Source organism: Drosophila persimilis, unplaced genomic scaffold (genome assembly GCF_003286085.1).
Source record: "Drosophila persimilis strain 14011-0111.01,24,50 unplaced genomic scaffold, DperRS2 tig00000000-arrow-pilon, whole genome shotgun sequence".
NCBI lineage: Eukaryota > Metazoa > Arthropoda > Insecta > Diptera > Drosophilidae > Drosophila > Drosophila persimilis.
Window position 1 is genome coordinate 3,413,951 of NW_020825288.1, and position 13,659 is coordinate 3,427,609.

The window sequence follows — 13,659 nt, forward strand, 5'->3', positions numbered from 1 at the left end:
TTTGTGTTACATTTCGAAGAGCCATTGTGTTTTGCTTTTATGCCGTGAATTATTATCGCAATATCTGTCTCGCTCTCTCTCTCCCTCTCTCCTGCTCTCTGCCTTAGACTGTCTCTTTCCGGCTTAAGCTATGGGTTTCGGGTTTCGGGTTTCGGCTTTCGGGGAAAACGTGTGACTTCCTCCTGCTCCCTGCCTTCCTTTCATTTTCAAGTTACGAACTGTTATTATCTGTCTCCCTGCTCGTTCGTACATTTACGGCGCCATATATCTACCTCTCTCTCGCTCTAGACTCCCGAAATTCGTTACAGTATGCATGTCCCAGTGCCTGTCTGTGCATGTCTGTTCGTGTGCATGTGTGTCTGTGGCTGTGTGTGTGTGAGTTATCGCATACACGCTATAAACTCCCAGTCAAAGTAGCGAACGTTATAATTTATTTATGGTAATGCGCACACACACACACACATATCCCAAAAAAGAGAAAGAGAGATCTTCCTTCTCTGCAGTGTCTCTGGTAAAAGTTTTATGTGCCCCACTGTGCGACACCGCACCGCACCGCACCACAACCCAAAAGTCATTTCGTTTAACGTCTCTGCCGAATCCCTTTATCTTGCTTTTAATTTTTCCCTGCCACCTTTGCCGCACAGAAATATTAAATCAACTTTTCTTTTACAACATATTCGGGATGCTGCCGTCGCGACTTGTCATATCTTGGCCCCGAAAACATCATCGAACTCCTGTGCTGGAGGGGGAAGTTACTTTCCTGCGAATAGCTTTGCCAATGTCAAATGCCAATCACGACATAAAGAGAAATTTAATATGGCAAATTTGTAATGTCAAGAATGTTCGTCAACAAATTCAGTACCGAAAATGAGTTTTTCGTGGAATAAATTCGTATAAGGCAATGCCGGGCCGCCGTCCAGGGCCAAAAGCAAATGGCCGCCGGCAACAGCAACAGCAAGGTCGCCGCCCTTCATTACGTATACGCAGCGCGGACCCGGGGAATATACGTATGTACGGGTATCTGCCAACTTAATTTGCAATGGAAACGTTTTCGTTTTTGTTTTTCCTTTTGTTTTTGTGGCATCCACCGCAGACAGTGTTTAAGACGCGCAATTAATATGCATAATTTGTAACTGTTTTCGTCGTCCCGAAATCAGTGCGAGAATGCTGTCAGCAAATGGTCCTTGAGTCGGAGGCCCATAAATAATGACAGCTTAACAGGCTGGCACTCGTTGTCCCAGTCCCAGTGCCAGTCCACATTCAGAACCCTGTGACATCCCATTTGACATGTGCTTAGCTGCCATAAAGCCTAGTGCTGCTGCTGTCTCTCTATATCTGTCTGGGAATCGTGTTGAGTAATTGATAGGACGAGCGACAGTTTCAGGCGACATCTTTGCATCTTCGATCTGCGTGAGTGCCGTTTCCGACGAGGCAAACCTCTCGAAAACTCATTAGATGCCGTATGTGGCCTCTGGCCTAAGGCTGTCTTCGCTGTCTGCTAACTGGACCAACTGGTCCAGCAATTAATTAAAATTGCAGACAGTTTGGGCCCACTCTCGCTCCTGCCCCATCTTGCTGTCAATTTCTGAATCACTTTCACCAAATCACACACCAATATGAGTTTTGATTGGAGTTTACTGGCAGTCCCTGAAGTCCCTGATTCAAAATAAAACCTATTGGCCTATTTCCCCAGTTTTCAGCTTCCATCAATTTTGCGGCTGTGTAGCTGTGTACCTCTCGGCTATGGACTGGATTTGAAAATGTAATATTTGCCGGCAGTAAATACAGATGTTGCTGGAGCAAACAAGCGCCGAGAGAAAACCGGAGCTCGTCTTACATAATCAGTTAAGTGGAACACACATATGAGCAGCCCCATACGAGTAGATATGTGGGAGGATATCAGGATAGCAGGGATCTCCTTATGCTCGGAAGAGCAGCCACACAACAATATGAAAATGAAAAATGAGTTTGCTCAAGTTTTCTCCTTCACATTGAAGTGGCAGCAAAAAGTGTTTTAGTTTCGCATCGAAGTTGTGTTGCTGCAAAACCAATTTGTCTTATTGGGGAGAGACACTGGCGAAGGGTTCTCTATAAGATTTATGAAGCATGGCTCTGGAGCAGCAGCAGTGGCAGCACCGACCATGTAAAACAGCGAACAGCTTAGGGGAGGTCGTTGTGAGTAGGCTCTTAAGTGGAACACATCGGTTCAGTTCAGCCTAAATCCGAGTTAAGCTGTTAATTATTCTGGGGCTTCAAAGGAAAAGGAAAAACGAGGCAACTGCCAGAGGCAGAATCGCATCCTGGGCCTGTCCGTGCTCTTCATTTCATAAACGATTTTCAGGTTTTTTTCGGCCTGCAAAACCATTTGCCAGGCATTTCCCTGCACATGCCATAACCCACATCCCATGCAGGCCCATATACGAATACACTGGTACATCCCGGGCACATGCAGGCAATTTGCTAATGTGTACGTGCACGTCTCGACTTTTCCCACAAAGAAATTAACCGAGTCAGGAGGCAGGACGCAGGAGGCAGGAGCCAGCAGCCAGCAGTCAGCAGCCGGGAAGGGCCAAAGCGAGTGCGATTGGCAAGGACACGGAACACAATGCGATAGCGTAGACCATAAAGCAGACGAAAACGGAATGCAGAACAAGGTAGATAAGTGGGAACGTGGCCAGGATGGAATTGAGGTACCTGCTCCTGGGCCGGTGAATAAAAGAGTGAGCAAAACTTTGCACCGGATTCATAAGTTGCCCTGTTCCATTCTCGGCGTTTTTTCTTCGCTCCAAGACAAGAGAAATGGTTATGTCTAGTTCGGGTCATATTTCCTTCAGACTCGTGGCTGTGCTCACTCCTGGGAAATTTCGCAGGCTAAAGAAAACTGCAAGTTTCAGAATTTTCAGCTGTTGAGGTTTCCCCATCGCTCCCTACGCCGCATCGGCATTCACTTTGGCATGCAATATTCAAATATTCTTAGCCCCGAGAACCATGGGAATGCGAGGATGGGAATGGGCTCTGGAAATTGCAATGCTAATGAAAACGAACCTGCAGTAGAGTTCTGAACTCTGCACTCTGCAGAAACCGAAGCTGTCTTCACCTGAACTTCACCGAGCTGCGGTCCTAATCGGGTTCCCTAAATAGGTGCTAATGCCCAGGCCAGACGTATACGTACATTGGAAGTCGTTAACTTTTACAGCCGCTTTTATAACTTCTCGAGCTACGCTGCCCGTATAGCCGAATAGCCGTATAGCCGTATAGCCGTATAGCCGTAGAAAACACACATCTCCTATTCTCCTACTAGTTAGCATGCTGGTAAAACTTTTTTGGCTGCGTGTCGGCAATTTATGCAACAGTTTGACAACATAAAAGTTTATTACATAACTTGTGCAGTGTATACTCCACTTCACCGTAGTCCGTACCGTACGGAAATGTATGTGCGAGTGACAAAGTCAGACTGGGGTCAAACGGTTGTTGGGAGATCGGATACGCGCCTGGGAGTCAGACATTATCCCCTCTCAAGCTCATAAAAATGTATCTCATGCTCGAATGACTGACCACCGGGGGTGGGGGGATGGTGCTGAGGCAGATGTTTCAGCTACAAGTAAAACTGTAATTTGCACACATTTTGATTTTGATTTAGTTTTTCTTTTCCATTTGTGTGGGGGAGTGATGTGTCTGCTGTCTGTGGGCTTGCTTCCACTCTACGAGTACTCGTAAGTGGCGCTTATACGAAATTATGCATATCATCTTTATGGCTGGCAGCAATTTCGCACACAGATACGAGTAGAGGCACAGAAGTGGAGGAGTTTTACATATACTCGCAACGCACTGCATTTTACCGAAGCCTCAACTGTCATTGTAGTCTGTGAGCACTCGTCTCCTGGTGGCAGAGGGGAGTGGCTCTCTCCCGAGGCGGAGCCGAGTTTGATTCCCATTTTATTCATATTTTATTTTATGCAGCAACGACACAATTTCCATGCGCTCAAATTGCAAAATGCACAATGCAAAGATTTATTTTCTGCTGACAAACAGAGCATCATTTGTGGGGTAATCGATGGATAAGAGCATTTTGCCAAAGCAGCAAAAGAACGGCTCCGGATAGACTCTGGTTCTGGTTCTGGCTCTGACTTCGTGAATGCTGTTTGTCTGTCTGATTATGCATATAAGGATATATGGAGAGGAGTTGAAAGAGGACCTGAGCTACGAGTAGCCATGAATAGGCTGGGGAATTATTTCTTAGTTGACAGCCTCCCCACACCCACCCCCACCCCCAATGGAAATGGTTGCAAATCAAGGGAAATTCTCTACGATCTGAGCTAATTTATTATCATTTTTATGACTAATGCTGGGGCTCACAAAACGGATAGAAATTGGACGGGGAAATGGATGGAAATGTATGTATGCAATGCATAACTCATAACTGGATTCTATGGATCCTTTGCTCTTTCCCTCCCTCTCTCTCTCTCTGTGTTTGCGTGTGTGTTTGTGTGTGTATCTGTGAGCCGTGCCATTCCCTTTTGTGCTTGATTAACGTCAACTGTTTATGGTTATTTATTTTTTGGGTCTGCTTTCTTTTGGGGAGCCCTTCCATGTTGTGCGGATTATTTCCGCCATGCGAAGGCGAAGGCGAATGCTGCTGGGCAGCAAACCAAGGAAATTACCTTGGAATACGAAAGAATGGATTTCTATTATGTATAAGCAAAGGCTGTAGGCCATTTACTGGCATATAGATATATATGTATGGTATGCTTTCAGCTTAGATAAGACTGCGGCTGTAAGCCTCCAATTATTTGGAGGAAAAACATTTGAAATCATCTTAGGATTCAACTTTTGGCCAACCTAAAACCTACCAACGACAATGCCCCAGCCAAAACTTTTCAATTAAACACAATGCCAATGTCTGGGGTCCGTGGCTATTGAAAATCACACTCAACTTGAAACAATTTGGATATATAAACTTTTCAAATAATTTATGCCGTTTTCCAAATACTTGCAAAGCGCAAAGTTTCAGAATAAACAATAAAATTCATTGGGAAATGGAAATGTCTGGGGAGGCGGTGGGAGGTAACGAAAATGTGCGATTAGCCAAGCAGATGACATAAAAAGTAAAGCCAAAGTTAAAGAAGAGGAAAGAAAAGAACGAAGGGGAAATAAAAGGACATCAAAGTGAAATTTATGCAGAAAGAAAACTCGAGCTGAAGCTGTAAATTGCTGGAAATTTTTGCTCTTTTCTGTTTTTGGTATGGCTCACACGCACTCAACATCAACACGAAAACAAACACATGCTCTCGTAATCGTATCTATAAGGACGAAGGGACACATGTGGATTTGGTTTTTCGGCAACTGTTTAAAATTCTGCGTATGTGGTGGTGCCTTGGCCAAAATTTGAAATGCCTTTTTCTTTTTTAATTTTGCTTTCTTTCTATGGAAACTTTTGCGATTCGCAATAACTTTGCTTGAAGGCCGCTCGTTCTTCAGGGTTTTTTGGGTGGATGGGTGGTCAGATGGGTGTGTGGGAGCATTTAACGGCTGCCAACACAAACACACACTTTGCCATTCATACATACATCAGACTATTAGCACATACACACGCATAGAAAGAGAGAGAGAGGGTCGGTTTGGGTCGGGACTCAACAATGGCCACGCACAAGAGAAATGGGGAGAGCATGGGAAAAGGGAAAGGAAGCGAGAGAAATAAAACCAAAATGCCAAACAAAACAAATACAAAAAACCAAGCCACAAAAAAGAAAAAATATATATACAACGAAAGCGCAAGAAGAAAAACAAGTTAAAGCGCCGTAGATGACTTTACGACTAAAAGATACCCGGCACTTGGAGGATTACGAAGGCGGTCCGGGGAAATAAGTAAACAAGAACTGAAACATTGATCCGTTCGCAGTGATAAGGGATGAAGGGGTTCAATTCAGTTCTCCAAATCTTGTGGGTACCACAGCATTGGTTCCTCCCTTGGTTTCTTCATTCCGATCGCTATGATTTCTAAGGGATGGGTATGTAATGGCACTACTCATAATTATACCAAATTAGAGTTGAGAATCTTTAACAATAAACTGATCCACAACTTCTTTTTATTTTTTCGAATGAATTCAGAGTCCCATTACATATCTTAGATCTTAGGTTTTCTTTATATTCTGTTACTGTCTAGCTCTTCCATTACCTAAAAATTAGTCCTAGCTTACTTCATACATCCCCGCGAATATAATATACCCTTGTCCAGGAGGAGTATAGGGGGTAAAAAAGAACTAGTCCAAACCGAAAAAAGGAGCCAGCGAGTGGAAAAAAAGCGCAAAGCGCCAGGCAAATAATATGTAGAAAATGGTATGAAAATGGAAGGAAAAACAAAGCGACTACGACAGGGACGGGGACGACGACGACGACGACGTTGCGTCTGTGACTAACAGTCATTGATGAGGGGGTGGAGGGGCTGTGGGAAGATGTGTTCTGTGTGGGCTGTTCGGAGAAATAGTAGAGAATAGGATGGGGTGCGTGCTGGCAGACAAACTGAAAGCAGCTTAGGGCTTACTTCATAGTTTACGCGCAGCCAAACGACAACAAGACTGCCAAATGCTATTGATTTTCCTTGTTGTTCTGGGTCTTGGGTCTTCTACTCTACATGGCTGGCCACCTTCCATCCCATCGCAACCCAGTCCATCCGGGATCTCGGATCAGCTTAGATATCCGATGCTTTACTGAGTCTCCGAAGGCAGGTGCGTGCTAAAGACCAGAACGGAGCGGAGCCATGGATAGCAGTGAGCAGTGAGCAAGCTCCTCGATGGCGGCCTGGCAACGACTACAAACTACTACAAATCGGATTTGCGTGAGTAATTGGCACGTTGGAATTTTTTCGGGGCTAGAAAAGCGTATTGGGATGCAAAAAAAAGCAACGAAAAAACAACAAGGAAGTTGGTGTGAAACCTCAGCAACGACGAAGCCCAGAAGACCTGGAAAACGAAACAAAAAACAAGTTGGCCAGCAAATAAAAGCGCAATTGCGTTATATCGTGCGAGTATTACAGACACACACTCTCTCTCTCTCTCAGGGGCCCTTGGAGGGTTGGCAAGTGTCAGCAGTCAGCTTAAAATGTATTAAGTAAGAGACAGACAGGAGGACGGCAACCTGGGACCGAGACGGGGTCTGGTACAGGGATTGGGATTGGGATTGGGACTGGGACAGACACAGACACAGAAACAGAGAGACGGAGAGACAGATGGGGAGACGACGACGACAACGACAGTCAATGAGACTGCTTCTGCTGCTTCTTGTACTGTGAAGCCATTTGGGACTTACCTCATCGATAAACTCAAAATCACCGCCCGTTTCGCCGACATACTTCTTCTTTTTGGCCTCAGAGCTGCCAATCAGGCTGGATGACATCAACACCAATGCCAGACAAGCGCTGGCAATCAGCGGCGAATGCTTCATGGCTGATAAACGGCGCACAGGAACAGGAGATGCTCGAGGAAGTGCTTTAAATGATTCGCCTTGTTGACGGGTTCCGCTCTTCCTGAATCACGAGCGTGCCTCAATCACAGGCAATGTTAAATGCTAGGATTCTGTGGTGTCCGGTGGAAAACTACCGCCGCGGACACTTTACGCACACACGCACACAACAGGCGACACACGACACGCACACAGAATCGCACACAGAAAACTAACGATGAATGACAATGAGTTCTGGTTGAGCTCTGCAATCGGAGGCGCCTCTGACGATGCAGTGGAGCCGAGACACGAGGAATGCTCTAGAAGTACAACTGAAGGCAACGCGGCCGAAACGTAAACTGAGCGGCTGGCTGCTGGTCTTCCCACTGGCTGCCACAGCCAATAGCGTTGGAATTTTGCGACAGACGGGTATAAGCCTAAGAGAGCGGCAGGATGTCTTAAGAGAGCGATTGGAACGACCTTAGGGTTGTCAGCATTTGTGGGGTATTCAGCCATTTTATATACATTTGAAAACCGAATAACAAGAGTGGATTTATTCAGTTAAATCGATGGTCGATATAGGATAGACTATGATAAAAATCTTTACTCTAGATGAATTAGGAATACCATGTAATTCTTACAGTGTACTGCACTGCGTATGCGCAATGCGAGTACGGCTCTCTCGCGCTTAGCATTTCACCACTCTCCAACGCCCTCTCCCCTCCGCCCATTCCCGTTGGAGCAACAACTGCCGAAGCACTTCCAGACCGCCACCACCAACAAAAACAGACAGCAGCGAACAGCACTCATCCAAAATCGATTTTCCGGACTCCGGACGCTCTTTCCTCTCCGGATTCCGTAGGAGAGGCTCAACAGCCGCCCAGCGCTCTCTTAGACGATAATTGCTGGGGCCAAGGCAGGCGACGGGTCGTGAACCTGCCACTGGCGCCTAATGCGACCCTACATCCCAAATGGACTTGAGTTTTTGTTGCTTGACTGCTGGCTGCTGGCTGCCACTGTCGCTGGCGCTGGCTTTTGATTTTTATGTATTGGCGCTTGGCACACTTGGACCGCGTTGGCTGCTGTTGGCCGGGAAACCCCGAAACCATTTAACGCGTCAGCATCAGCGCGCCTCACAGGCTGGCCAAAGCTAGCCCCCTAGTCGTCGCGCACTCAGAGTCCCAGGCACGTTGTCCCGGACCCGGACACGGACCAGGACTCGGGCCCAGTGTTGGTCCCGTTTTTGTTCATGTTCTTGTTCTCGTTCGCGTACTCGGACCCGTAGGCTCTGTCAGTTTTAAATTAATAGCCACGCACACACCCCGGACACACACACACAATGGCTCCGCTTCGTCCTGGGGTGTGTGTGTGTGTGAGTCTGCCTACTTTAGTCGCATTCGTTCCTCTGATGCTGCGGCTGCTGCTCCTCTATTATAATGGCATCATTGACTTGTGCTTTGATGGCCGCTTTGGCCCGGACAGGGCTTTGCTGGCCGTCCGCCCCTCTCATGTGTGTGTGTGTGTGTGTCCCACAATCCGCCTCCATTCGACACTCCACTCGTTCTTGTATGCCCGGCTGGCGCCGCTTGCTGCCTTTTTTGAATATTCAACTCACACTTGTGACTGCTGCTGCTGCTGCTGTTGCTGGTGGGCTTCAGCTCCGCCTCTTTGCACTCTGGGGCTCGTAACTCGACAAAGTTTGCTGCTTTGAGGGGCCGGTGGGGCCTTAAACTCAGAGCCTCACTCTGCTGCTGGGCGACTGGTCACAGTTGCAGCTGCCTCTTCTTGTAAAACTTGACATTTTATTGGATTTCAAAATGATTTTCAATCAACAAGTCCATGTTATGCAATATGTAGTATATATATATAGTTATTGTTATTGTTTCGCAAGCATTGCAAGAGGAAATCAAATTGATTTTTACACATTTGTTCAATGGCTTGTTAAAAGGGGATTTCCTACCAGTCCCTACCAGGGGGGAAGGGGCGGGTTACCTTTGCCTTATGCCATACACATGTATTCGGCTTAATGGATAAACTTTAAACAATAGATATACATGACACACCGATTGTACGAGTAACGTGACACCAAACGCACACACACATTTTGATTATCATCAACAGAATGAACAAAACTATTCTCATGGTAATGTGGTACATGGATTAATAATTATTTTTTGGTTAGTTACAAGTCTTAAACGCTTTCTAAACAAAATGGAAATGCCTGGATCGTAATTGTTAGTTTCGGCTGGGAAGAAACGACCGTAATTATAGAGATTTCTGCGACCTGCAGCAGCTGCTTTGCTTTTTCGTTGGTTGTTTTTTGTTTTTTGTTCACTGGGGCGCCTAATGTTGCTAATTCGTAATTTGTTCTAAATGCTACATAAAAATATATATATGGTTTTTTTGTTTGTTTTGTTTTTGTATAAAAAGTCAATACTTTTGGCTTAGCTGCTGGCGACGCCTATTTTTTTGGCCGAATTGATATTTATGGCTATTCAAAAACTTCTGCTACTTTTCGAGATTCCTTTTGCGCTTACAAATGCACTTTTAGAGATTCCATGCGGCTCACAATGCGGCGACGCAGCTCGGCGTATCTACGAAAAGGGAATATCATATTGCACATTATATATTTTATGATATTTTACAATGAGAAACCCACCTCTCCTTTATTTTGGCCACCTCTCGATCCACTTCCTGTTCGTAACGCTCCAGAATGGCACGGCATTCGGGCAGCGATAGATTCAAAAATTGAGCAACTTCATTACTAAATCGGATGAAAGAGAATTTCTTAGTTACGAATGTATACACATCGTTTGATGGGGGTCTCCGCAGACCTACCTGATTTCATCAGTTTTACGAGTATCCACCAAAAACAAACGAGCCACATCCTCGTGCGGTCCCAGGGTGACGCGCGTCACCAAGGGATATTCTTCGTCCTTGAGCCGCTTCTGCTCCCCGTTGTCGCGCATTATAAAGAGCGAAAAGTTCTCCGGAGCCATATCCACCTTATACTTTTCGAGCACCAAATTTATGACCTCGGGGGTGGTGACCATCGACGAGACCCACACAGACATCTGAGAGCCATAAGGCGGAGTGAAGAAAGACGTCTCCCGATTGTAGTAATGGCCATTAATGGAGCACCGACGTTTCAGTTTGGTACGAGATCTGCGACATTGGAAATGGCTAACATAATTTCACTGTTCAAGATGTGGAGGCTTCTTTGACTTACCGCCGATTGCCACTGCGTCGTTTGATGGCTGCGGCACCAGTGCGCGGCGGTCTCCTCAGAACCACTCCATCCTCGGTTACATGCAAGCCAGACGTGCCAATTGAATCCCCTCCAGCACCTGCTGCCCCATCGCTGGCCGTATAGAGTTCCTCTGATTGAGTCAGTTCATCACCGGCAGCAGCTCCGCTTGTAATGGACGGAGCATCGGCGCGGCTCGACTCTCCCTCGCTGCCGCAGCCGGCGCCGCCGGCAGCAGCATTCTCTTTGGGATAGCAGTCCATTTGGATTTTAATGAAACGGGAAGGCACATCACTGCGTCTTATGGTGGCCAGACGCTGCGGACGAAGCGTGTTGTCATCGTCGTCATCGCTGTCCGAGTACACAAAGCAACTGGGTCCCGATTTGGATCGATTTATTCCCTTTTCGAAGAGCTGTCGACCCTGCTGATATGGCTTCCTCTGCTCCTTGCTGGGCACCGTTGATGCGGACGCCGATCCGCTCTTTTGCAAGGCGTACTGCCGCTGCGCAGACCGTGGAGAGCCTACGCTGCTGCGCAAGTTCATGGTATCATTAATGAGCGATGGATCAATGTGGGAGCGAAGGGCATGCTCGCAGTTGAAGCTCTTGCTCATCACCGAGTTCTCGCCGTAAAGCTTAAGGGAGTCGTGTATCCGAGAGGGATCTATCGGCTGATTGCGCTTTAGTGTTCCATCGTTTGGTTCCTTGAAGGAGTTCGTTCCATTCACATAGTCTTGATGTACGCTACGCTTGAAGTCCTCAAAATCCATCGGTTTCAGAGTAGCATCGTCAGCGGTCTCGTAGTTGTCCAGCGTCGTGGCAGTGGTGCTCACTGTAGTTGTGTTTTGGGTGGTTGTGTTGGTCGTGAACGAGTCCGTGGCGGTCATAAAGTTGTCTGTTGTGCTGCTGCTGTTGTTGTTGCTGGTGGTGGCCGATGGCGTGGAGCTTGAGTCTGTGGTGGTCGTAGTGCTGTCAGTGGATGTTTTGCTGGGGGAGCTGTCGCTGGAGGATTGCGATGAAGGCAGCTTCACCGGCATCGTTTCATAGATCTTATCTTTGTGATTGTGACGTCTTTCAACCTGCAGCAGATCGTCAATATCATCCCAGTCGAGCTTCTCCAGATTGTCCAGTTTGGACGGCAGCGTGCTAGACACACAACTGGTGCTGGCCGTCGCACCCTCCACCAGAGTGCCTGAAGAGTCCGTTGTGGTTGTGTCCTCGTCGTCGTTTGAGACCTTTCCATTTGTGACCTCTTTGCTGTTTCCGGTTGTATTGGCAGAGGCATCTTCGGGTGTTGTTGGCAGTTCGGATATTTCGTTCAAGCTGCAAGAGTCGAAGGTCATGCTCTCCGACAGCGACACATCGGTGGAGAGCGCATCTACCTCGCCGGTTGTGGTTGTGGGCGGAGCCAGCGATTCGCTAGCCTCGTTCTCCTTGTCTGAACTGCTGTCCTGTGGGTGTGAAATTCGATTAAACGGGATGATTTCTGCTTTAGTATCTAGTTGTTCTTACATCCGCTTTGGAGGTTCGACAGGAGTTCCTCTTGCGCACAACAAATGTGCGCTGATCATCGTCTTCCTTGAGGTGGATAACTCCTTGCACTCCCCAATAGACGCGCAGCGCACCCTCCAGTATCAAGCGGTTATTGACCTCGCGGCTACGTATCTCCAGGCTTTTATTGTCGTAGAATTGATTGTAGAGCTGCGAATGAATCATATCTCGGTTAGCGTGCAAGGATTGAGTGGATTCAATTGGGGGCACACCTTCAGCTTCGACTCAAAGTGATCGCGCGGCAGTGTGGGTCCATTCGGTTGCGCGCCAGTTGATTTCTGGGCCCCCTTGATGCCGTAGCTCTTGTGTGACTCAACCCTCGTGCCGTGACCAAAGAGTTGCGGTCCGAACAGGGCGCCATAACAGGGCACATGACAATAAGGCACACCTTTGTGCTAAGAAGGGATTCAAAAATGGATGAAGATTCGTTAAGATATTACGACCTGGAATCAATCAACCTGATGCAGTATTTACCTCCGCATGCTGGCCGGGGTTCAGCCGCTTGCCGCACTCCTCGCAGCGCAAACATTCTGGATGCCAATCATAGCCGAGCGACTGTTTACGTTCCGCTGTGATGAGAGGCAACAAAAACGATTATAAATAATTTAAATGTTATTTACAAAAGGCAAGTGTCTTTCTGTGTTCGTGTGCGTGTGAGTGTTCGTGTGCGTGTGCGGGGGTGTATATGTATATTACCGAAGAAAACGGGTTTGCCGCACTTGTGGCACTTCCACATTCCGGCGCTGCTGCTGTCTCAGCTGTGCCCGGGACGCCACCAATTGGTCAAGGCAGGTCAAAGCTTCCTGGGGACGGGGACTGGGATACTATACTGGATTTGGATCTGGATGGGCGTGTATGTGACGTTTCAGCTTTGTCTCTGGCGATTTTATTCCGCAGTCGTGGGCCGTGTGACGTAAAGATAATACTACAGCCACGAGATTTATGCAAATGAATAAAGTTGAAGCGAACACGAAACGCAAATAGAACGCAAGACAAAGGGTAAACACATGAAGGGAACCGAAGAGAACGAGAATTTGTGCGCTCACTGGGCCATTGGAGTGGCTAAGTGTATGATGTGCATGGTTTTATAAATGAAACTTGCACTTAACACATCCAAACGGCAGGAAATATGCATGTGCAGGGAATATAAATGCTTTTTTCAATGGATAATTGCACCAAAACAGCACCAGAAGCAGCAGAATTATTGATAAAATATACCGTCCGACCCTCAAAATATACCGTCTCATTTTTAAAATATACCGTAAATATACTGACGAATTCTAGTTTTATTATACATATTTATCGTTTACAATCTTCCGTCGAATATTACAAGCTGTATAGGACATTCAGCCCTGACCACATAATTTTATCCGATTAATGAATCAATTTTCTTCTTGACTGGCTTGTTCTAAATACTTGATTCA

The 13,659-nt window shown here is 46.8% G+C and overlaps 2 protein-coding genes across 5 annotated transcripts in view; both read right to left on the reverse strand.

Moving 5' to 3' along the window:
• The window catches only part of LOC6595152 (proteoglycan Cow), a 40,048-nt gene extending 32,275 nt beyond the window's left edge, over positions 1-7,773 (reverse strand). For 2 of the 4 annotated variants that reach the window (XM_026984477.1, XM_026984475.1), the window contains exon 1: positions 7,306-7,773. In XM_026984477.1, the coding sequence (XP_026840278.1) occupies positions 7,306-7,440 (135 nt within the window). In that variant the 5' untranslated portion in view covers positions 7,441-7,773. The remainder of the gene's footprint in view (positions 1-7,305) is intronic. The other 2 variants (XM_002020106.1, XM_026984476.1) reach the window with 1 other exon arrangement.
• Positions 7,774-9,291: 1,518 nt separating this feature from the next.
• On the reverse strand, positions 9,292-13,361 carry LOC6595151 (dentin sialophosphoprotein). The gene is made up of 8 exons (XM_002020105.2): positions 12,932-13,361; positions 12,710-12,804; positions 12,448-12,630; positions 12,197-12,385; positions 10,667-12,135; positions 10,276-10,602; positions 10,097-10,201; positions 9,292-10,031 (listed from the first exon to the last, which is right to left on the reverse strand). The coding sequence occupies exons 1-8, from the start codon at positions 12,969-12,971 to the stop codon at positions 9,971-9,973; spliced, it is 2,469 nt and encodes an 822-aa protein (XP_002020141.1). The 5' UTR covers positions 12,972-13,361; the 3' UTR covers positions 9,292-9,970.
• Between the last annotated feature and the right edge of the window lie 298 nt (positions 13,362-13,659).

Excerpts from the sequence above, each read along its gene's own strand:
- LOC6595151 (XM_002020105.2), bottom strand. The coding sequence starts at position 12,971 with ATGTGGAAGTGCCACAAGTGCGGCAAACCCGTTTTCTTCG. Across the intron at positions 12,631-12,709 it reads ACCCCGGCCAGCATGCGGAG|CACAAAGGTGTGCCTTATTG; the intron begins GTAAATACTGCA and ends ATCCCTTCTTAG. Across the intron at positions 10,202-10,275 it reads CGTAAAACTGATGAAATCAG|TAATGAAGTTGCTCAATTTT; the intron begins GTAGGTCTGCGG and ends CATCCGATTTAG.